Source organism: Hydra vulgaris, chromosome 11, assembly GCF_038396675.1.
Source record: "Hydra vulgaris chromosome 11, alternate assembly HydraT2T_AEP".
NCBI classification, from domain to species: Eukaryota; Metazoa; Cnidaria; class Hydrozoa; order Anthoathecata; family Hydridae; genus Hydra; species Hydra vulgaris.
In genome coordinates, this window is record NC_088930.1 from 22,580,001 (window position 1) to 22,604,487 (window position 24,487).

Genomic DNA, 24,487 nt, shown 5'->3' on the forward strand with positions numbered 1-24,487 from the left:
GTCGAATCTGTTGAATTGCCAGTTCTGCAAATGTAAATATGTCCATTTGTGCAGTTTCTTAAATTTCAAGTATAAACAGAAAACAGAAACCAGAGTTTAATGTAACCACAATCTTCATTATCATTCCATTAGTATTCCATTACTAACGCTAGGCATAGAATCGGACTGAGTATAACTTCTGTAAAACGAGATAATACTTGTAGAACCAATTGTTTCTTTTGATTAATACAATAGTCCGGCTGATGTATTATTAAATAAGGTAATATTAGCACCACACCATGAAAAAAGATAAAAAATCTTATAACCCAGATGAGCAGTAAAAACATTTACTATCAACATCATATCTAGGAAATAATTATTATAGTTATATGGTGTTCATATAACTATAATAGGTTCATCAATACCATTACAATAGGTTCATCAATATATTACAATAGGTTCATCAATACCATAATCAATTTCATCTCTTAAATTATACTCATCGATATTTGATATATAAACACAACTTATAGTAGAGAATATATATTATGGAATACTACAGAAAACGGTGTGGTATTAATTTAAAATATATTAGAATGCATGTTATTGGTGGATCTGGAGATTGGTGGTATATAGGAGTACGCATGTATGATGCACTCAGTTCTCCTGTAAATACTAACTCTGTTATACAACCTTGGACACCATATAACTATAATAATTATAAAGTTATAACTTTATAATTATTATAGTTATATGGTGTCCAAGGTTGGACACCATATAACTATAGTATATGTAATAATATATATATACGTAAATATATATATATTTACATATACTATATTTACATATACTATATGTATAAATATATATACATATACATATAGTATATGTAAATATAGTATATGTAAATATATATATATATATATATATATATATATATATATATATATATATATATATATATATATATATATATATATATATACATATAGTGTATGTAAATATATATATATATATATATATATATATATATATATATATATATATATATATACATATAGTGTATGTAAATATATATATATATATATATATATATACACCCACACTTAGTAGTATATTCATTAAACAAATATTAAACTTAATAATATATAAACTAAGCACTAAGTTGTCACTGTCATAATATATTTTGTATAATTAAAGTTTAAAATGCTAACTTTACACCCAAATTTCTATTGCTGTTAAAAGAAGTGCTTCGTATCTATATTGTACCTGCCCAAGTTCTAACCCACAGTTAATGCACTAAAGCTCCTACAGATTGCTATATGAGTATAATGCTATCAATGGAGTTTCATGCAAAGCTAAGTACAAAAAGATATTTGTATACATCTATATACTAATTCAAAACAAATTGATCATTGCAGCTAAAGAAACTTGTTCTAGTATAAAAAATCTGGAAATGAAGGCACTAGCTGAATACTGAAGAAAATAACTCTACACCTTATTCAAATATCCAGTTTGAATCATCAGACAGCAATAGTAGTTGTAATAAAAAGTTTTGTGAGGATGATTCTGGTGCTTTAGGAAGAGTTTTTTCCAAGTGCTCTAAATGTTTCAGTGAACACAAATATTTCTGCCAAAAATGCCTTGTTTATGTTCTCAACAACAACAGCAACAACAACAACAACAACAACAACAGCAATAACAACAACAACAACAACAACAACAAGCTATTTTTTTTCCGTAAATTATTTCTACAATAGTACTAATAATAATAATAGTGACAATAATAATAATAATTATAACATAAGATAACAAAGTAATACAAATTATAGTAATTGTAATAATAAGTATGTTTACAATAATTACAATAAAAAATAAATAATAATAAATATTATTATGATAGTAATAAAATAATGTAATAAACATTATTATATTATTATGATGATAACATAATAATGGCAGTTATGAGCATAAAACTATTTATAATAATAAGTTAATAATTTATTAGGATGGTGTCACTCATGCAGAAATCTGATCAAAGGAGTGACACCAATTTTTAAATATAATAATTAGTAATAATAGCTCAGTAAAATTAGCAAAAAAAGTCATATTACCCAGAAAAAATTAAGAGCAAGCTGAAAATTGCTGGAAATGTTCAGCATGCACTCCTCGTAAATTTTGGATAAAATCAGCCAAATACCGACTGGAGCATTGTTTGAAATCCAAGATGACACTCAAGATGGCATCTAAAATGATATTTGCAATATCTCTGCTTGTAGATGATTTAGAAATATGATTCTTGCATCTAGTAATATGTTTTTGAGATCAAAAAATTTATTTTCGATATTTTTATTTTTGAGCTAAACATCTGTAAGATGGCGGCCAAAAAAAATGTTTAAATTATTACACTTTACGTATATGCTTTTAATAAACTTATTATGTTGTGAGTGTCAGCTTATATCCATTTGAGATAAGAAATTATTTGTTATATTATTATGTTATATTTGTTATATATCGAAATTAATGTAGCAATTCTTGACTGTTTAATGAGTGAAGTTTGTTCTCTGATGAACTTTATGTTTCTAAACTGAAATCTAAAATAAGTTAGTTTATAAAATATCATATTAATTACAATTGCGAAGAACTTATTCTTGTTTCCCTGTGACACTAAAAAAACTACTTTTCTTTCAACTTATTATATTTCTCACTAACTGGCTGTGTATCTATAAAACTAATTACAACGTAAACTATATTAAAACGTAAACTATATCAATTCCCTTACAGCTTAGAATGCGCGGTTTACAGCACACTAGTAAGTCATTATTTCTAAACTGTAATTCCTTTGAGGCTTGAAACACACGTATTTAAAGTTTTTGTTGCAACATAAACCACTAATTACTCTTATTTATATTTACAACAGATGTTATCACTTACATCCAAAATGTCTCCAGAAGAATACTCATAATTTACAAATGAAAGGTACTTCACCATTCCCCAAAAACATAAACTTGGAACTGGCATTTGGACTGACATGATCATAAAGCAGGTACTTATGAGATCAATGAAGACATCAGGTGGGCTTATACGTGGAAGAGGTTCAACCAACAGTGTACTTTTTTGGTGGATTCTCAGTATGCCCGGATGTTAAACTGTTGCAACAGGTATTGAGGATTTTTGCGGTATCACTTTTGAATTGTCAGAGCAACACGTTGAACTGCATGAATCAAGGCAAGCACATAACATTTGTGATGCCAACATCTATATTGGATGGATAAAAGCCAATGAATCATTTTCTGCAACCCGATTCGAACAGATCTCTCTTTTACCAATGGTAAAGTGGGCAATAATAAAATTTACTGTGGTAGAGCAGTTAAAACTGACATAAATGCTAAGAAAAAATGGTTAGAATGAATTTTGCCAATATTCATTTAAAATGGGCGGATAAAGTTTTATCCTTGGGTTGCTTGATGACTTCTGGTAAGGTTCATGGAAAAGAAGTAATTACTAATACTCTGCAGCTCTTTAAATGAATAGTATGTACAGTTAAATCAGATGAAGAACCTGAAGCATATTTTAAGTAGGAGTTGACACCAAAACCTCTAGCACTTTTTCACTTGCATTTAGCACTTTCATGCAAAAAAGTTCAAAAGCAGTTCTATATGATACAATAGAATATATTGTGCCATGTGACAAAACAACACCTGTATCAAAATTTGTCATCAATGGAGGGTATCTACTTCACCACATTGTATGGATGAGACCAGCAACATATAGAGATATATATAAATGTTATGTATCATATATGTTACATTAATATGGGAAAAACTGTTGGGTTATTTTTAATGACTTTTCTGATAGTCTACCTAATATCAAATTAGAAGAACACAGCTGATGGTAGTCCAAAACAGTTTCAGCAGATGTTATTTTTGACGAATCAATGACAGTTAATTCAACCAATGCAAATTTTCTTTCAAATCCTTGCAACAAAACTAGATTCATTAAAACCTTATCAGTGCGCCTTGCAGATTCTGGAATTCATGTTAAACAAGCACCAGGAGATGCAGATACACTATTTATCAATACACAATTAATTTGTCAAGACATAGTTAGACAAGACATAGTATTACTTGTGGCTCTAACAGCTAGTATTACTTGTGGCTCTAACAGATTCAACTAATTTTATTTTCGTGATGAATCCTGGCAAAGATACTAAGCAAGACAAAGTTTACAGTGCAAACAAGCTGAGAAAAGGTCTTGGTGACTGCTCTAGGCAATTATTGTTTTTACATGCAATGTCTGGATGAGATTTAACATCATTTCCTTACCGTCAAGGCAAAAAAAAAAGCCTTTAAATTGTTGCATAACAATGCGGATTTATGCAAAGTTGTTGATGTATTTAACACACCAGAAGCCAAACACAATGAAATTGCTCATGCCAGAGAACAATCTTACCTAGCACTAAATGGATCAAAACCAACTCAATTTCACTTGATAAATTTCGTTATTTTGAATATTTTCGCAGAGTAGCATCAAAACTAGTTTACAAAACATTCGATTTAGCTGTATTACCTCCAACAATTTCTGGAGCAAAGCAACATTCATATCGCGTCCACCATCAAGTACAGTACTCAGTACACTATTTAATAGCCCAAGCAATTTCTTCATTACTATTAATAAACCCTAAGCCTAAACTGAAAACAATATATTAAAATTGCATCTGTGTCAGCCTAATAGATGATGCAAGGGTGCAAGGCTGGTCAACAGATAGAATCTGTTTACCCCTTAAGTCTTTGTCTCCTAAGCAAACAGATTCTATCTACCTTCTGCAAGACAGTAGCTGGATGCGTTAAACATCTGCCCAAGATGAGTATCTTTATCGAGACACCATCTCTAGCCTTTACTCATTCAAGAACCCCAAGGCAGGGGGTGTTTTAAGTTGGAGTTGGCTTCTCCTAGCCTTTGCCTAAAAAAGCGTATCCGGCAAGGAAGCAGGACATGAAGCAGGTTGTACTGAGTTACATGCTACTAGTAGCAGAATAACCTGGCCTGACATTATTTAAGGACATTTAATTTAAGATATTATTTAAGACCAGACTTTATTTAAGATATATATATTTAACATATAATTTAACATATTATTTAACCTGACATATGATTTAACCTGACCTGACATATCATTATTTTAGGAGTCAAAAACAAAAAGAAGATTAGCATACTTTACAAACACTGAAAATGGTGGAATATTAAGTTTTTTGAAGGACTCTGATGTATCTGATTCTATTGGTTAGAAGTTTATTTTTCAAATGGATTGATGCTAAGACAATAGCAACTTGTTAACGAATAGTTTCCAGACCCCAAACTTGACAACAATAGCTAAGATGAGATGAGAATAATGCATAGTAAATATTCTTAAGTGTAACTTTATCAACATGAATTATTAAAAGCATATCATTAGCTCAAGATTCCTTGCTTATTTTATCAATGTGAAAGTTTCATGAAAGATTGCAGTCAGTTAACACACCAAAATATTAAAAAAATCTCAAAGGATATAGCCGTTTATTATTAATTTTGATTTTAATTTCAACAACTTTAAAGAAATTTTTTCTCTGAAATAAAAAATAAAAAAAATTAGTTCAGCTTTTTTGGTGTTAAGACATTATTTAACCAGTGAACTATATCTTTTAGATCCGAATTTACATTTTACAAAAAGAATGATACAACTTGTTGATATGCAAGAGATTTGTATTATCACAGTACAGAATTTTAAGTAACTTTAAGTACAGAACTTTAAGAAGCACCACACAAAACTGATTTATTACTAGAATTAAAACCATTAATACTTACAAATTGTTTTCGATCTGAAAGGTAAGATTAAAACTAGTCATTTACAATACCGCAAATTCCATAACGTTTTAATTTAAAAAATCAAAATATTATGGTCAATGGTATCGAAAGCTTTATGTAAATCGATAAAAACACCACACACAAAATAACCATTATCAAGGGCTTTTCCAATTTTTTCTGTTATACTTATTAATGCATAGCAAGTAGAGAGTTTTGATTGAAAACCAAATTGAAAAATTTTTAAACAATCAAACGAATTTAGAAAAGAATACACTATACATAAAAAGAATAAATAAGCTTTTCAAGATGCTTACTAATGATTAAAGAGAAATATGTCTATAGTTATGAATATAAGTTTAGAGCTATTTATGAATGAGGTTAAAAATAGTTTAGAAAGTATATTTTAAAATTCATAGTTAAGATTTATAAGAATGTTTGAAGAAATGCTGTTTGGATCTAATAATTTTTTTGGATTCAATTTAAATTTAAGAGATAAAATTTCAGGAATATTTGTTGGAGATAATAATAAACTATATAAATTTGGATATTTAAGATTTTTTTGATAGTTAACTTAAGACGAATGAATATTGGATTTGAGTTTATGAGCAACATTTGTAAAAAAAGTGTTAAATGATTAGAGATATGAATTGGGTCAGTTATATAAGTTTCATTTTTTTGCAAACAGTTAGGGAATGATTTATTAAAATTTTTGATATTTATTAAATCATTAATGCTATTCCACAAAATTTTTTACATTTTTTAACATAATTTAATTTAATTTTTTTCACAGAAATCTTCAAGAGCACTTGGAAAAATGAATATAATTAAATCTGTTTTTTATGAGCAAAAACATGCTGAGATTGCAGACGAAGTGAAAATAGATGTTTCTTTCATTTTTTTAATGAGACAGCAAACTGATGCAAAAAGTGATAAAATAAATAAAAATTAATTGACTTCCCATCAAAGTCTCTGGTTTGAGTGTAAAGTAACTGCTAACTGTTGCAAAAATAATAAACATAAATAAGCTCTCTCTAGCTAATGCTGCTGTTACCACTTCAAAGAATGGGGTTTAGCAGAATAAACTTTTGGTTTATCATTTAACACAACCTAATACTGGATAAAAAGACATCGACATTGACAGAGAAAGATACTTTAGAAATCTAAAAATACCAAAAAATACTAAATGACATGAAGAAGAAATGTCTCACTCAGAAAAAATGGAGATGAAGAACTATTTAAACATGATACAAGAACAACTACATCAAAAAGTGTTTGGCTGATTTTATTTTCATAAACACAAAGTATTTCTTTAAAAAAACTAAAAAGCAGAGAATCGCTTAGGCTATTCTAAGTATTGACTTCACTGATGATTTAAAAATTTAGACAACTTTAATCAAATATAGGTTCAGCGAGTTCTAACTAACTGTTCCTATTTTTTATTTTTTTGCTGAAAAGATAAACTTTCAGTGCTTTGTTTCACATTCTCCAAAATGAAGATAACATTTTTTTCCATAGAGGCTGAAAGAGAAGAGGTTGAGACAGCTCTGCAAGCGGGTTTAGAAATATTGGAGGTTATAAAAAGTTATAATTTCCAATATTTCTAAATTAAAAGAAAACCAAAATCTGAAAGAAAACAAACAGTTACAACAAAAAAACTGATCAGTAAAATCAAAGCCCGCATTATGAGGAACCCAATCATGCCCATAAGAGAATGACCAAAGAGCTCAATGTAAGAGATTTTACAGTTACAAAATTGTTAAAAATACTATTGGTGCAAGATCATAGGCCCAAACACAAAGATTTTTTTTAACTGATTCTGTTCTGAGACTTGAATATTCAAATAAAAATTATGGAAGTTGAAAAAAAATGATGCTTGTTCTTTTGATCACAGATGAGACATATTTCACAGTAGATCAGGCTAGAAGTAGCAGAAACGACAGATAGATAAGACAGTCGTGGATGATGTTTCTGAGCACGTCAGACCTATTTCTAAAATAAAACATCTTGCTCAAATTATGTTTGGTATTATTGCATCTAATGAACTTAAAATGCCACTTGAATTTAAAATAAAAAAGGTTTAAAATGGGGACAAAAAATCCTGCCCGGGATCCAAACAAACTTCCTAGACTTGTCAAACAGTGCCTATGTTAAAGATGAAGCTCCATGTCACACAGCAAATGCAGTGCAGAAATGCTTGTCCAAGAACATGAAACTCCTGTCAAAAAAGATCTGGCCACCTAGCCAGATTCTAATAAAAATACACTAGTTTATAAATAAGATTAAGCTGATTTTATTATATATAAATATATATATATATATATATATATATATATATATATATATATATATATATATATATATATACATATATATATATACATATATGTATATATACACACACACACACACACACAAACACACACACACACACACACATATATATATATGTATATATATATATATATATATATATATATATATATATATATATATATATATATATATATATATATATATATATTATATATATACATACTTATAGTTATTGGGACATGTTTACAAAAAAATGTATACTTTTTTTTTTTAAACATCTTTGCTTCCAACAAGGCTGCAAGCAGCCACTAATTAAAGTTGGAAGTTACTGAAAGAGAAAAGATGAAGATTGTAGAGCAAGATAACGATTGACGGACGACTTAAAAGATTGCAAATTATATGAATCAGGAAAGCAAGATGAAGGAAGCGAATTCCAAATAACTGATGTTCGAGGAAAAAAACTAGACGAATAAGCATTTTTGGAGCACTTAGGAACAGTCACAGAAAAAAGATGACACTTAATTGAATGACGAGTAACACGAGAATGAATTTTAGTAGATGGCACAAGAGACACTAGCTCTTTAGAGCAGTGTTCATTATAGTATTTGTAGAAAAGAGAAAGAGAAGCAACATTAAGACGATGTGATGATGGTTGGAGGTTGGCTGCAAGAGCAGGTCCAACTATGTTTACAATGCGTTTTTGCACCTTGTCTAAAAGAGAAAGGGCATCATTAGAAGATCCACCCCAAATATGGCAACAGTATTCCATACAAGGCCGGATTTGAGATTTATAGAGATAGAGAATAGAATCAGAAGTAAGAAAGTGACGAGCTCGATAAAGAGATGCAACCTTAGCAGATGCTAATTTTGCAACTGATTTGATACATGGTTTCCAAGAAAGATTGGAAGTAAGAGTTAATCCTAGAAGATGAAGAGTAGGTGACTCATCGAGTACATCACTGTTCATAAATATAGGAAGATCTAAATTATTGCGATAACGATTGGCTGAAAAAATTTGAGTTTTATCTGAATTAAAGTTCACCAGCCACTGTGAGCCCCATGCTGTAGCAGAAGTGAGATCCTTTTCAAGCTCAAATGCCCCCTCCAAGCAATCAGAGGGTGTTGGTTTCTTATCACGACAAGAATAAATGGTAGTATCATCTGCAAACAATGCCACCTTAGATGTGAGAATATCTGGAAGATCGTTAATGTAAATTAAAAAGAGTATAGGGCCAAGGATAGAACCTTGAGGAACCAAGCTGTAGAAGAGTCTAGACAGGAAATCACTTTAGATACAGATGCTGGAGTGATACGAATGTCAAGCAATGGATCAACCTGTTTGTTGGCAATATCAGGTAGAACGCAACTAGTGGAATCAAGAGATGATATTGATGAAAAGTTTTTAGCAAACAATTCAGCTTTGTCTTTAGGTGAGGTGACAAAGTCTGAACCATACAAGAGAGGTGGAATTATAGATTTGCCCTTATTATTGATATTATTAAAGATTCTCCAGAAGTCACGAGAGCCTAATTTTTGAGAGGAGATACAAGATTTCATGACCTGAGAATAGCGGGTTTTGGCGTTAGACAAAACCTTTTTACAATTGTTTCTAGCATTAATAAACAGACGTCTGCTTTCTGGAGAATTGTTTTGCTGATAAATATGGAAGTAACGGTTTCGATTGGCAATCGCAGCAGCACAGTGTGAGGAAAGGGCCATAACGAAGAAAATCACGGAAAGAATCCCAGTCAGCTTTACTGTAGTTGTAAGAGGTTCGATAATAGGGGTATTCAGGTGATGAAGAAGAATGATATATTAGTTTTAGAGAGATCAAACTGTGATCAGAAGAACCTAAGGGTGAATATGGAGAAACTGAGCACTGACTAGGATCAGAAACAAGACATAAGTCGAGTAGAGAAGGTAGATGATTCGGGTTGTCAGGAAAGCGAGTTGGAAAGTTGACTATTTGAGTTAGGGATTGAGAAAGGCAAAAGTTGTGGGCTTTAATGCCTGCAGAGTCACTGACACTAGAGCCAAGCCATTCAGAGTGGTGAGCATTAAAGTCACCGACAACAACTATATTAGCTGATGGATAAAAAGAGAGGGCTTGGTCAATATGATCAGAAATAACGTCAAAAAGAGTGCAGTCTTGAGATGAAGGAGAGCAATATAAAACAAAGAGAAAGGCAATGGAGTGAAGTGGTGCTAAACGAAAGCACATGAAAGAATAGTCTGTGGATTCAAACCTAGTTTCACGACAAATTGGTGAATTCTTACGAATGTAAATGCCGAGGCCAAGCATGTGACTATTGGAGTCTTTACAAATTAGAGGAAGATAACCATAACACTAAGATCACAAGATGAGACAGCCAAACTCAAATTAGTCTCACAAAGAGCAAGTAGGTCTGGTGAACTTTGCAAGAGATAAGACTCAACAGAAGAAAAGTTACTTCGAAGACCACGAATATTAGTGAATAATAGGTTTAGAGAACTTGGTGATGATGATGGTTTTTTGTGTTTTACAGTTTTTGGTACTTTATTCATTTTTAAATTAGATTGAAGAACTTGACTCAAAGCATAGATAGTACTCAGAACACCGTTTAATAGCCCAAGCAATTGCCTCATTACTACAAATAAACCCTAAGCTGTAACAAAGGGCTCAAAATGTGGCCTCCGCAATGCACACCAAAAGTACAAACAGGGACACCATCCATGCGCAACATGGCACTGTTAATACTTTGATATTTTTCAGCTGTTGATGGAGTCAGCCTCTCTGAGAGCTACCACAGAGTTCGGGAAACCTGACTACCAGCCAGCCTCAGAACCATAAAACTGAGTTTTAGAGCTGTACCCTCATTAGGAGATAATAGAATGAGTTTCCTAGTCATAAAAACAGAGACACAAGCAAAACCCATGCATTGAGTCAAGAAGATCCAGCCTAAACTGGAAACAATGTATTAAAAATACATCTGCGCCAGCCTACTAGATAAAGAAGGGGTGCGAGGCTGGTCAACAGATAGAATCTGTTTATCCCTTAAGTCTTTACCTTGGAGACCTTCTACAAGACAGTAGCCGGGTGCATTTAACATCTGCCCAAGATGAGTATTTTTATCGAGACACCATCTCTAGCCTTTACTCAACCAAGAGCTTCAAGGCAGGGGGTGTTTTAAATCGGAGTTGGCATCTCCTAGCCTTTGCCTAAAAAAGGTGTATCCTACAAGGCAGCAGGACATGAAGTATATTGTACTAGGTTACATGTTACCAGTAGCAGGATAACCTGATCTGACTAAAACAGGGACTTTTTTGTTAACCTTACCTTACAGGTTAACAAAAGGTTAACCTTTTGTTAACCTTTTGTTAACCTAACAGGGACTTTTTTGTTAACCTTAATCTTTTATCTTCGTAAGTTTGCTTTTTTCTGTGTGCAAAAAACAGTTTCCATAAGCAACTTTTCAGAAAAGTGAAAAGTAAATGCATTGATAATAAGACAAAAAGTAATCAAAGATAAAATTTGTTGAGAAAATTTTCAGCATGAAAATAGTTTTATAGTACCTCAAAACAATTGCATAGTATTCAAAATAATTGCATATGTATTTTATATTTTATGTTGCATTCAATTTTTTAGATTATGTTCAATTTTTTAGATTATGTCATTAAATTATCTTTAAAAAAGTTGTAAAAACAGCTATTTTACTTGCTAGTTTACTAGTTAATAATTTGGTTTTGAATTGCTGAAAAAAAAAATATTGATATGTCTACCTCAAAACAAATATATAGAAACAATTGCATATATATTTTAATATTGTCACTATTAAAAATAATGTTTTCTCTAATTATATAAACTATTTACCATGCTAGACTGATTGCTTCGGGGAGGTTTCCAAGTTTTTTCATTTTTTTCCTTGTTATAATAAAATGAACGACCAGCATCATCTTGGCATTTTTTCCAATTTTGAGGTAGTGCAAATGTTTTTAGTGATTCTGGACGTGGAGAAATTTCAAATGAAAGTGAACCAGTAGAACAGGATCTTGGTAGAGAAACCTGTAAATGTAAATAAAAATAATAATAATGATAAACCCTGTTATATTTGATATTGCAAACAAATTCAAAACAAAATAAATTAAAATATGATCATGATTCTTGATTCTAATTGGCGTGTTTGACTTAATTGAAAATCTGATATTTTTGTTTTAACTTTTATATTGGTGAACATAGCTTTTATATTGGTGAACATACCTTTTTTTAGCAACACGGTCAGCTATTTTGTCAAAAGCACTTAAGTTCATAGTAATTACACAATTTGATGTAAAGTTACAGTAAAATAATGTAAAGTTTATGATAAGTAAAGAACAACAAATCAAAGCCAAAAAGTGAAATAACCTTAACATATAAAATTAGAATTACTAGGCTGTAAATCTCAAGAATCTTCTTAAAGATCTATGATTACATGGTAACATGGTAACTTTTAGTCACGAGGAAAATCCTAAATGTCTCTAATTGTCCTTTAAAACTAATTTTTATCTTCCGACTTTGACAACATTATGTATATAAAAATAGCTTATAGTTTTGAAAAAATTTTGAAATAAAATTAAATAGAAAAAGAGAAAAATTAATGGTTTAAAACAAAAAGAAAAAGAGAGAAATTTTTGCATCCATGTTGCAAAAGACTGTATTTTATAACAATAACTATTTCTTTTATAAGTTTAAGTAAAATATTTGTTTTTACGTATAAAACTAAATAATTATTTAAATTAGAATTTAGAAAAATTAAGTTAAATGGACTTGAAATAAAATAAATAAATATAATGAAATAAAACATAACTATACACCTCTTTAAGTTAAACAATAAAAATAAATAATAAATTAATTATAATGGTTTTCCAATCATTCTTACATCACTTGAGCTGCTCAGCTTTACATCTGAAAGATTTTGCAATTCTTCCTGACTTTCTTCTTCAAAAGCATTCTCTTCGTCATCAATCTAAAAAGTTAATCAAAAAACCTCTGAAAAATAAATTCAAACTATGGTAAAGAACCTCATCTATCAAAAAGAAGGCTGAACCATTAAAAAAGAATATTAATTTGCGAAATAAGAAACTTTTAGTTAATAAACTCATATATTTTGTATACCAGTAAATAAACTATATTTTTATTTAATTTTTTTATTCAAATAAAATACTTAGGTCGCTATAAAAACAAAATAAAATAATTTTTTTAAACTAAATTTATTTCCTATATAACAAATTTTTCGCACATTATTGACTAGTAATAGTGTCGCCTTTTTAACATAAACCAAATCAACATCACCTGTTGTTTAAATAAGATGTAGAACATGCTTAAACCTGTCGCATTTCACTATATTTCTATTGACTAACACCTTTACTGACCCAACTAGCGTTAGCTGATTGTGTCAACTTGTCTCAACTAAAACCATGACTCATCCCCTGTAATAACATTGCATAGTCTCCATTTCTGAAATAGGATTTCTGAAATAGATAACATTTCCTTATAGTCCTCAACTCTAATCTTGCAACTTTGATCAGGTAACTCGTGGGGTATCCAACATAATACTAGTTTACTTTTTTTAAGAGCGAATGGTTTCATTGATTGTAAAATAACTAGTTGAAGTCAGGACGTCAACTATATCATGTTGCATGAAAGTTTTCTTTAATGATGACGTGCGCGCCTTTGATGTTCTCAGCTCCATATGTGGTTTTGGGGTGCCTTGATCATCTGCTGGGGATCATCTTCCAGAAAGTCTACCATCTTAAAATAGCCCATTTGGCAACTATACCGCATTTTGGCGCATGGTCACAGTGAATAAATGCCAATTGATTTGTTTAGCTTGTGCTTTGAGGTGATATATAAATATTTAATTATTCGCTGGCTTTAGTTTTATGAACTTTTCTAACAACCTAAGCATAAATAAAGAAAAAAATTTCTAATTTTTTTCTTATTTCTTTTTCAAGGCTTGGTCAGGAAAGCATGCAATCACATGCCATTATATGATCATGCAAATAATAATATTGTATTGACAATTTAAACGAGGCTATTAACATGTTTTTAGAATTTTAGCATTTTAAAAATGTGCTGCATAAACATTTCTAAACTAAGTAAAAACTTTAAAAAAAAATTTTAGAAAAAAAAGAAATGATATCTTAACAAAAAAGAAAAGAAAAAGAACTTAATTAAAACTATAACACAAAATTAAACTCAATGATGATATGCACAACTGACCAAAACTAGTTCCCAATTGCTAACATTCAGAATCACAAAAGCTTTTTTGATGATCCAGAATTTGCAGAAATTTGGATTAGATTTTCAGCTATTGCACGATAAAAGAAATGATCAGTTTAGGTAAACAGTGGTCAGGATATAACTTTATTTACAATATAAAATCTGTCGAAAGCAAGTATTAAAGCAATAAAAAGGATTTCCTTTATGGTATATCCAGAAGAATTAGAAAATATGATTGATAACATTAAAACTGTTATGTGCCATTTGAGACCTAAAAAACAACTAATCATTGCTGAAAGAGTTCAGCTTTTAGGATTAAAACAACAAAGCAATGAAAACATTGAACCTTATGCATTAAGATTATACAAAACTTCACTCCTTTGTAACTTTAAAAAATTAGGAAAACATGGCCAAAAATTAGGAAGACGATCTAATTCAAATGAGACTAATTGATGGGCTCCAATCTCATGATCAGAAAATTAAAGCTCTTTAAATGCTGCAAAGTGGAGAGTCGCCTAAACTAGGATAATCTGTTGATTTTTTTAGGCAGCTTAAACAAATATCTTCTTTTAGTATACAAAGCAACATTAATACAACATAGACTTACTTAAAGTTAACTGTATTGATAAAAATAAAGGAAAAAAATTATATAAAAATTTTAAAGTGACTGGGGGTCCCAGCTTTTATAAACACGACCCCAGCCTGGAAAAATTATAAAATTTTGCAGGGATTGACAGCTGGGGCTAGAAAAAATTAATAATACTTTATGTATTATAAATTTATACATACATTTACTACTTATTAAACACTGGCATATATATCTATATATATATATATATATATATATATATATATATATATATATATATATATATATATATATATATATATATATATATATATATATATATATATATATATATATATATATATATATATATATATATATATATATATATATATATATATATATATATAGATATATATATATAGATATATATATATATATATATATATATATATATATATATATATATTTTGTTATTTATACATATATATATACATATATATATGTATAAATATATATGTATATATATATATATATATATATGTATAAATATATATGTATATATATATATATATATATATATACATATATATTTATACATATATATATGTATATATATATGTATAAATAACAAAATATATATATATATATATATATATATATATATATATATATATATATATATATATATATATATATATATATATATATATATATATATATATATATATATATATATAGATATATATATATATATATATATATACATATATATTTATACATATATATATATATATATATATATATATATATATATACATATATATTTATACATATATATATATATATATATATATATACATATATATTTATACATATATATATGTATATATATATGTATAAATAACAAAATATATATATATATATATATATATATCTATATATATATATATCTATATATATATATATTATATCTATATATATATATATATATATATATATATATATATATATATATATATATATATATATATATATATATATATATTTTGTTATTTATACATATATATATACATATATATATGTATAAATATATATGTATAATATATATATATATATATGTATAAATATATATGTATATATATATATATATATATATATATATATATATATATATATATATATATATATATATATATATATATATATATATATATATTAGGCTAGGGTGAAAATAAAAGTTTGGTCTATCAAAGAATATTTTGTTTCATCTAACTGTTAATGAACAAAAAATATTAATATAAGACATGGGAAACCGACCCATTTTGATCCTTAAACATCAGACAGGTCCCTAATATTATAGAAAAAAAAATTCTTAAAAAGTATATCATGTTGGGTCTCAAATGAAGCGAAATTTTATAAAAATTTCAAAATTAATAAGTATGTTTTAAAAAAACATCTCTAAAAAAAATTGACTCAAAAACACCATGAAAATTTCTTTTTAAATAATGTTTAAAAATAGCAGTTTTTACGAATTAAATTGTAAACTAATAATATAAATACAAAATTATTATTATTTTTAAAATTTTTATAAAATTTTGCTTCATTTGAGATCCAACTTGACATACTTTTGAAGAAATGTTTTTTCTATAATATTAGGGACCTGTCTGATGTTTAAGGGTCACAATGGGGCACTTCCAGTTAAGCATTTTTATTTTTTACAAATGCTTCTGGTTTCACAGATGGATTGGCAAATAAGTATGGTTTGTTGTGATGAAATTCACACTTTTGTTTATTTTCACCCCAGCCTAAAGTTTTTCTAAAGTATGTCAACCTGGTACTAAAAAGAAGCAAAATTATATAAAAACTTCAAAAATAATAATCAATTTACATAAAAGTATTTTTTTAAGGGTCTTGCGGCACCCCTAAAAATATTTTTCATTCAAAAAAATTTTTAGGGGTTATAAAAATTATTTAAATAAGCGGTAAGATAAAAGAAGTAATTAATGTTATAAAAACCACTTATAAGTTTTACATTTGATATTCGTGCTATTTACAAATGTAATAACTTAAGAAAAAACAAAGAAAATTTTATGTTTAGGGGCTGTCCATTAATTACGTAAACAATACCCCCCCCCCTCCTCCTTTCTTGTGTAAAATTAAAAAAATATGAAAAAAAATAAAACATTTTAAAATAGTAATAATAGTAGTAGTTTACAACTTCAAGAAAAAGTGTTTAAAAGTAAAATGTTTAGAACAAAAAAATTAATTCAACTTTAAACTTATAAACATTTTTTAAATATATACAATCATTTAAAATTATAAAGGTTTGCTCTGAACAAAAAGGGAATAGAAGTAAAAGTGATTACTACATGCAACACTACTGGTTTAAGCTTCTTCTAGTGCATGATAGAAGGTAAAAATAGTTAAATTCACTTAACTTATCAAAGAACTGCAAGTCAATATTATGTCAGTAATAAAAAAATCGTTCCAGTTATGGAATTTAAAAGAACAAAGAGAAACAATAAAACTTTGATGGAGAGTATTCCTCCATATTTTCCAAAATTCTTTCTATGATAAAGAAATCGTTACTATTGAAATTTTTAATAAGATCTTCAAGAAATTCTTTCACAAAACAAGTTTATATTTTTAAGTTGTTATATTACGATTAACAATTTCAAACTTAAAATATATATATATATATATATATATATATATATATATATATATATAATATATATATATATATATATATATTTGTTTTTGCATGGATATTGTTAGCATTTGGGTAATTTGGGATAGCGGTAGTAACCAACGTACCCGTCAACAGACCTAGTCCTAGATAACATTAAATATCTATCATAATATTTTTTATCATAATTTATGTACAGTCCAGAGTCATAAAACATGAAGGTGTCAATCCTCCTTACTTTAACTTTAGACCTAATTTAATTTCACATTGAAAGCAAACTAATTTTAATAGAGTCTAGTATAGCAAAATAATGTTTTTGATAATTTACATAAACAAGGGGTTAGCAATCTTTTAAGACAGAAGACCCAAAGTTTTTAATTTATAAAAATTTTCTAGTTTTAAAAGAGCTACTATCATCTTGTTTTCAATATTATAATAGTATTTGCGCATGGAGCTGGAGAGCCGCATTATAACATTGAAATTTTAACATCAAATGTTTATACCAGAGTCAGCAACCTGCTTGTGAGCAGCAGATTGCCGATTCTGGTATAAACATTTAAATAATATAATGTAGATTATGTACCAACATAAATCTTTATTTGTTTTTACATCAGGCCAACAAACACAAACTTTGAAAATATAATAGTATTACGAGTAAACATCTCATGTGTGCTCATTTAGTTCTGTATGTGTCAGGTATTTTTAAAGCACAACACAGCTTTAAAAAAGTAGAATATAGATAATGTCATTAAAATACTAAAGGTTGGGTGAGTATGTATTACAAGACTACAAACGCTTCCTAATTTTCTTTTTTTTAAGTTTAGTTTAGTTTATTTTAGTGGTCAATAATTTAAAATATTTACAACAATCTGTAATAAATTTATAGACTTTTGAAAAATCATAAATGTTATGTCTAAATTACCAACAAAGATGTGCTGCATCAGGCATATCTTTACTAACAGTCTTAAGATACTTGTGCACATCTGCGACATAAGTACCATACTTTAAGAACATAATAGAATACTGGAAATATATGTGGAGAGAGTTTATTTCCAGTTATTGTTTAAAAATTCTCTTTTAACTAATTTAAATGTTCATCTCGTTGATTTTTGAAAATGTTGACAGAAGTTGCATCAATTACTTTTTGCGGCAGGGTTTTCCACTGCAACACAACACAGTCCATGAAGTTTTAGTTTGTGAAAAATAATAGTTTCGATAAATAATATTTTATAATAGTTACATCAGCTTTATATGAATAACAGATTGTGCGATATGAAAAAAGTAAAAACAGAAATTTCTTTATAAATAAGAAAGAATTTTGATTAAAAAAGTTATTTAAATTTAAAAAAATTAGTTTTTTTTTCTCTGTTTTTCTTCCACTTTTTTATTTTTTACAAAAAAAAAAATTCTTTGTTAACATGTTATAACTTATAATACTGCATCAAAAATATGCATAAAGCATACATTTAACTTTTTTGTCTTAAGGCAAGTAAAAGCGCAATGATATATATTTTCTAATAAATGATACTTGGAAACTTAAATCTTTGTTTGTCACAAAAAAAAAGCGCTGGTAAAGTAATTAACTCGAGATTGTTTTTTTTTTGCAGGTAATATTTTTTGTTTGTTAATAACTTTTTAAAAATAAAAAATTGTTATTTGCAAAGCCACAATTTGAAGAAATAATGAAAAAAAAAAAGAATTTTTTAATTAACTTATTCAAAGAAAAAAAAAAAGAAGAAATTCATTAATGTTAAATAAAAAAAGTAAATTTAATGGGTCAGAGTAACAACATCAGTTTTTGCAATCTGTATAATAACATCTGTCCAATAAAATCTGTAAATATAATGAGGTATAATAACATCTGTCCAACAACATCTGAAATTTCATTGGTGTCTAATAATATATGTGCAAAAATTAAATGAATATTACAGATGTAGTTACATCTTTTAATTTATCAAAGTGTAATAACATCTGTACAACTACATCTGTATATTTTAAAATGAAGTTTTTTTTAAGATGAATTAACTAATAATGCATTGTTTTAACCAGATGTAGCTACATATAGGATTTTTTTCAGATGTAATTACATTTAGAAAAAAATATTAACTAATAATGCATTATTTTAACCAGATGTAGCTACATATAGAAATTTTTTCAGATGTAACTACATCTGGAGAAAATTCTTCCAGATGATATTGGACTTGGAGAAAAATTACCAGATGTAATTATATCTTTCTAAAGGTGTTGTTAGAGGTCATTGAATTTTCAGATGATATGGGGCAAATGTTATTATAGTAAAAGAAAAATACAGATAACCTTGGACCAAAGTGTACAGATGATCTTGGACTACTCTATAGATATTGTTAGACAGATATAGTAATCTTTTACCAATTTAATTATTTAAAATCAAAAAAAAAAAATTGAAACAAAATAGTCATTCCACAATATATACATTTACAAAATTTGTTTTTCTTTATTAGTAAAATAAACTTGTTTTGCGGTAATTTATTTTATTGTGGTAGTTTAAAAAAGTTAAATGATAAAAAAATAAAATCCTTAAATAATAAAAATAATAAAGATAATTTTATGACGTCAAAACCACAAAGAGCTAATGAGTTAAGCCTTTTTTTTATTTAAAACAAGGCATTGATTTAATAATCTCAAAACTATCACATAAAAACTTATAATAGAGAGAAGACTAATCATAGAATGGTTAAAAAGGTCGGATTGTTTTCTAGAGTTTTTTAAAATTGGAACAACTTATATAGCACTTATTAATAGTTTAGTAAGAATAAAAACGAGTTCTGGAGAAGGGTTTTGTGAAATGAGTTCTGGAGAACAGTTTTGTAAAACTAGTATGGAAATGTTGTCTGAACTACAAGCCATAAAAGAGTATAATTTAGAATTGATTTGGATGTCTAACAACAGTTCAATCGGTTTAACTGAGATAACAGGAAGAGTATAGCCATTAAAATCAAGAGTCAAATTAAAGAAACAATTTTTTGCAAATAACTCAGCCTTATTCAGGGAAGAAGTGATAAGATCAAACCAATTAATTAGAGATGGAATGTTAGACTTACTTTAGTTAATGAAACTGTTAAAGATTTTTTGTTATATCTATTTTTGTTACAGAAATGTTCTTGTACAAAAGATTTTAAAAAATGATTATGGCTTAACATAGCAACTGCACAACGGTGCAAAAGGTGGAGTAGAATGAGATTAAATTTGAAATTGGCAAGAAGAAATAAAGCTTCCATACCTGCCAGGAGGTTAGGTATGAGGCCCATTTATGCAAACATAATATTAATAAATATGGATATAAACATATGTTTGCTATTTTTTTAGATGCTGCCATACAATATCCTTTTATACTTAAATAAACTTTAGTATTTATATGGCTTAGCATTTGCAAGACAAGAGAATGGGTCGTAATTTTAGACAGAGATTAGGAAAAGGTTGTATTTTACAATTTTTGTCTGAAAAGATCAAGGTGGTTTGAGTATCAGTATGAAGAGAGGCAGTAGCTTCAGGAGAAAATGGTTGAGGTAGAAATAAGAAAACATGGATAGAGTGCATTAATTGTTGATGAGGATGATGACCCTGCCCTAGCTATTTTTTATCAAACTGACCTTGGCTATTTTTTATCAAACCCGGCCCCAGTACCCGGTCAAATCTCAATCCCAGTGGCTTACTAATTGTAGACTTAAACATTTACCATGAAAGTACCTAGCATTTGGGAAAAGTTACAAAAAATGTAGAAAATTTAAAAAGATATGCAAAGCATATGTTTTTAAATTTTCATCATGAAATTAACATCAAGAATGACTTTAGAAACTGAATCTTAAATGAACTGTAAGAATAGCTGTTACAAATGGTACAAAGAATCATGGTTTAACTGGCTCTAAAAAAACATGTTTCTGAGTGAAAGAATGCCATGAGTAGAGTTTCTCAAGGCTGTCCTGGGGCCACTACTTTTTTATACATGATACTATTCAGTTACTACCACTCACAAGACTATGCTAAACAATGGTGACACTAAGATTATTAGCACCATAAAGTCTACATTGGATATCACAACGCTTCAAACAGACACTGAAAATGCAGTTATTTGGTCACACATATAGCTCATACACTTTAACATTAATAAATATGAAAATAAAAATCAAAAAAAAGTGATGCATGCAGGTCATCCAAAGAAATATTTAACATACAAAAACTCCATGGAAACTACTGATAGTATTATAGCAACATGCAGCCATATCCATTGAATATGATCTCCACATTCTTGTCTCAAATAACCGAGGAAATCTGAGTGCAAGTTGAAAAAGCATCACTTGTAATAATATGTGAAAAATCTAAGTATTTAACAAACAGAGTTGTGGTTAAATGCTATCACACAACATGCAATAGACACTTCAACAGAATGCAATTTGTTTATTGAAATATTAAACTCATAGAAAAGAAGGAAACTGTTAGTTAACAACAATTTAGAGATGTAGTCAAGACAGTAAAGCTCAAAACCACTTATGCTATGTTAAACTAGATAATAAAAATAAACTTTTTTTATTTTATAAAAGTTTTATTATTTGTATTTAGTAATTTAGAAAAACTATTATAGTGTCATGCCAAACGGTGTTAACAGTATGGCACACGATTAGGCTTACAATTATTAGATTACAATTAGGCTCAAGACCAAAACAAAGATCAAGACATCAAAAATATATACCCCAAGAACAAGATTTTGAAAATTTTCACAAAACCAAGATCAAGACTACGATAGGACTAGTGTATGTATAATTTTTAACCTTTATTCTTAACCTTTAGCTGATGTATCACTTTATCATTTATACACACTACTCTATGATAAAACACAACTACACATGTAAAATAAAATTATGTTATTACAACTTTAATAGTAATCTTTAAAAGTAAAAGAAAACTAACAGGTCTCTTGTATTGTTAAAAACAAAATGTATCAATAAAAAATAACATAATTTTTTTTTATCCATTTATTTAACCAAAAATTAAAAATTACAAATTTTTATAATTTTACAAAACTAGGTTAGGTGTCACTCATATAGTTAAAAACTAGTCATTGGAGTGACACCTAACCTTAGACCATCACACTTTAAAACTAAGAATAGCACACATGCAGCAGACATGTTATGCTTTTTTAGTAACTATAGTAATCACATACTATAGTTACAAAAATTCAAAATAGAGTTTACATATTCTATTTATGTTCTTCCTGTAAGAAGTAAATCAGACAGCTATGTATTACTTAATTTCATAACTTATATAACATTAGTTATATAAGAAGTAACAATTTATTATTAATTCCTAACCTATTCATTGTGTTAAAATAATAAAAAAATATAATACAGTAAAGGTCCAATATCAAGGCTTATACTCCAGACATTCAAAACCAAAACCAAGACTCCAAGTTTTACTAACAAGATTAAGTTCAAGACAGTTAAATATAAGTTTTAAGATGCCTCAAGACCAAGACTTAAGTCTTTAGCTTTATGTCTCCGTTTATATTACAGTTTTCTTTCTCCAAGATTAAAGTTGCTTTTAAAATTTCTAAAGAACCTCACCTTTCCCAATAATAGATCAGTTTAATGTAGTGACCATAAACATAACTATATAACCACATGACCATGAAAATAATTATATAGAACCAAGATCAAAATAAAAGTTTTACTTACTGATTCATCAAGTTGTTCATCAAGATATGGTAAGCTCTTAAAAATTTCACTTGATAAAGATTTTGCATTACTTTTATTGATTATATTCTTTTGATATTCTTTTAGATTAACATATTCTTCTTTTTGCTTTTCAAGGTTCTCATTTAAAGTCTTTTCTTTATTAAGTATTTCTATATTGTTTTTTAAATTTGCATATGGACTAATTGTTTTATTTTCATTTTGGGTAATATTTAGTTCTTTCATGTAAGCTGCTGGAATATAGCAAACACTCTTTCCTGTAAAAAGCCCAGTACGTTGTACTTTCCACCAATCTTCACTAGATCTATCAATAAGAATAAAACGATCACCTTCCCGAAAAGCAATTTCAATACCATCATCATCTACATATGAATAAGGATATTGCGATTCAATAATAATACTGCTCATTTTGATGTTAGATCTCATAAGCTTTAAAACATCGTTTAGTTATTTAACCACAGCTGTTGTGGATTCCACTTTTTATCTGGAAAATCCCCTAAAACAAATTTGTTGAAGAAAAAAAGTCAACCTCCGTTTCTAAAAAAAGTTTATGAAAATTTATTTCTTATCTTTTTACAGTGTAATAGATTTAATAATTGATTTATTAACAATGTTAATTACAGTTTGGGTTATTATCGTTTGCAGTATATACTGTAAAATATTATATTAACCTAAAATAAAAATAAGTTGTTACATGTAAGTTTATATAAATATATAAAATTATTTAATTTATTTTTAAAATAAATTACGGCTCAAATACTATGATTTGTGAAACTCTATTTAAAAGGGACAACCAAGTAAATGTTTACATTTCAAAACATCAATAGCTTTCAGTGTCCATCTTTGATTTGTTTACAGTATGTCCGTAGCTTATAACGCAATACTAGCGGAGATAAAATTGAATTTAAAATTATAAATTAATTCAACATTCCATAGATAATTTCAATGCTTGAAACAGGGTGTAAAAACTGCAGTTTTTTACCTATAAAGATTTAATTGTATTCATTCATGTCACAGTTCAATCCGTGTGCCATATCATTTCAATATTATTGCAATAGCTTATTTAGTATTTTGGCGTTATTTATATCGTTTGCGAAATCGTGTGCCATACCGTTAATACCGTTTGG

At 27.9% G+C, this 24,487-nt stretch overlaps 1 protein-coding gene across 1 annotated transcript in view; it reads right to left on the minus strand.

Moving 5' to 3' along the window:
* The window catches only part of LOC100205418 (rho GTPase-activating protein 15), a 63,572-nt gene extending 39,292 nt beyond the window's left edge, over positions 1 to 24,280 (minus strand). The window contains exons 1-4 of the mRNA XM_065810482.1: positions 24,170 to 24,280; positions 23,343 to 23,856; positions 13,032 to 13,118; positions 11,987 to 12,178 (exon numbers count right to left, since the gene is read on the minus strand). Of these exons, the coding sequence (XP_065666554.1) occupies positions 11,987 to 12,178; positions 13,032 to 13,118; positions 23,343 to 23,786 (723 nt within the window). The 5' untranslated portion in view covers positions 23,787 to 23,856; positions 24,170 to 24,280. The remainder of the gene's footprint in view (positions 1 to 11,986; positions 12,179 to 13,031; positions 13,119 to 23,342; positions 23,857 to 24,169) is intronic.
* Positions 24,281 to 24,487: the final 207 nt, after the last annotated feature.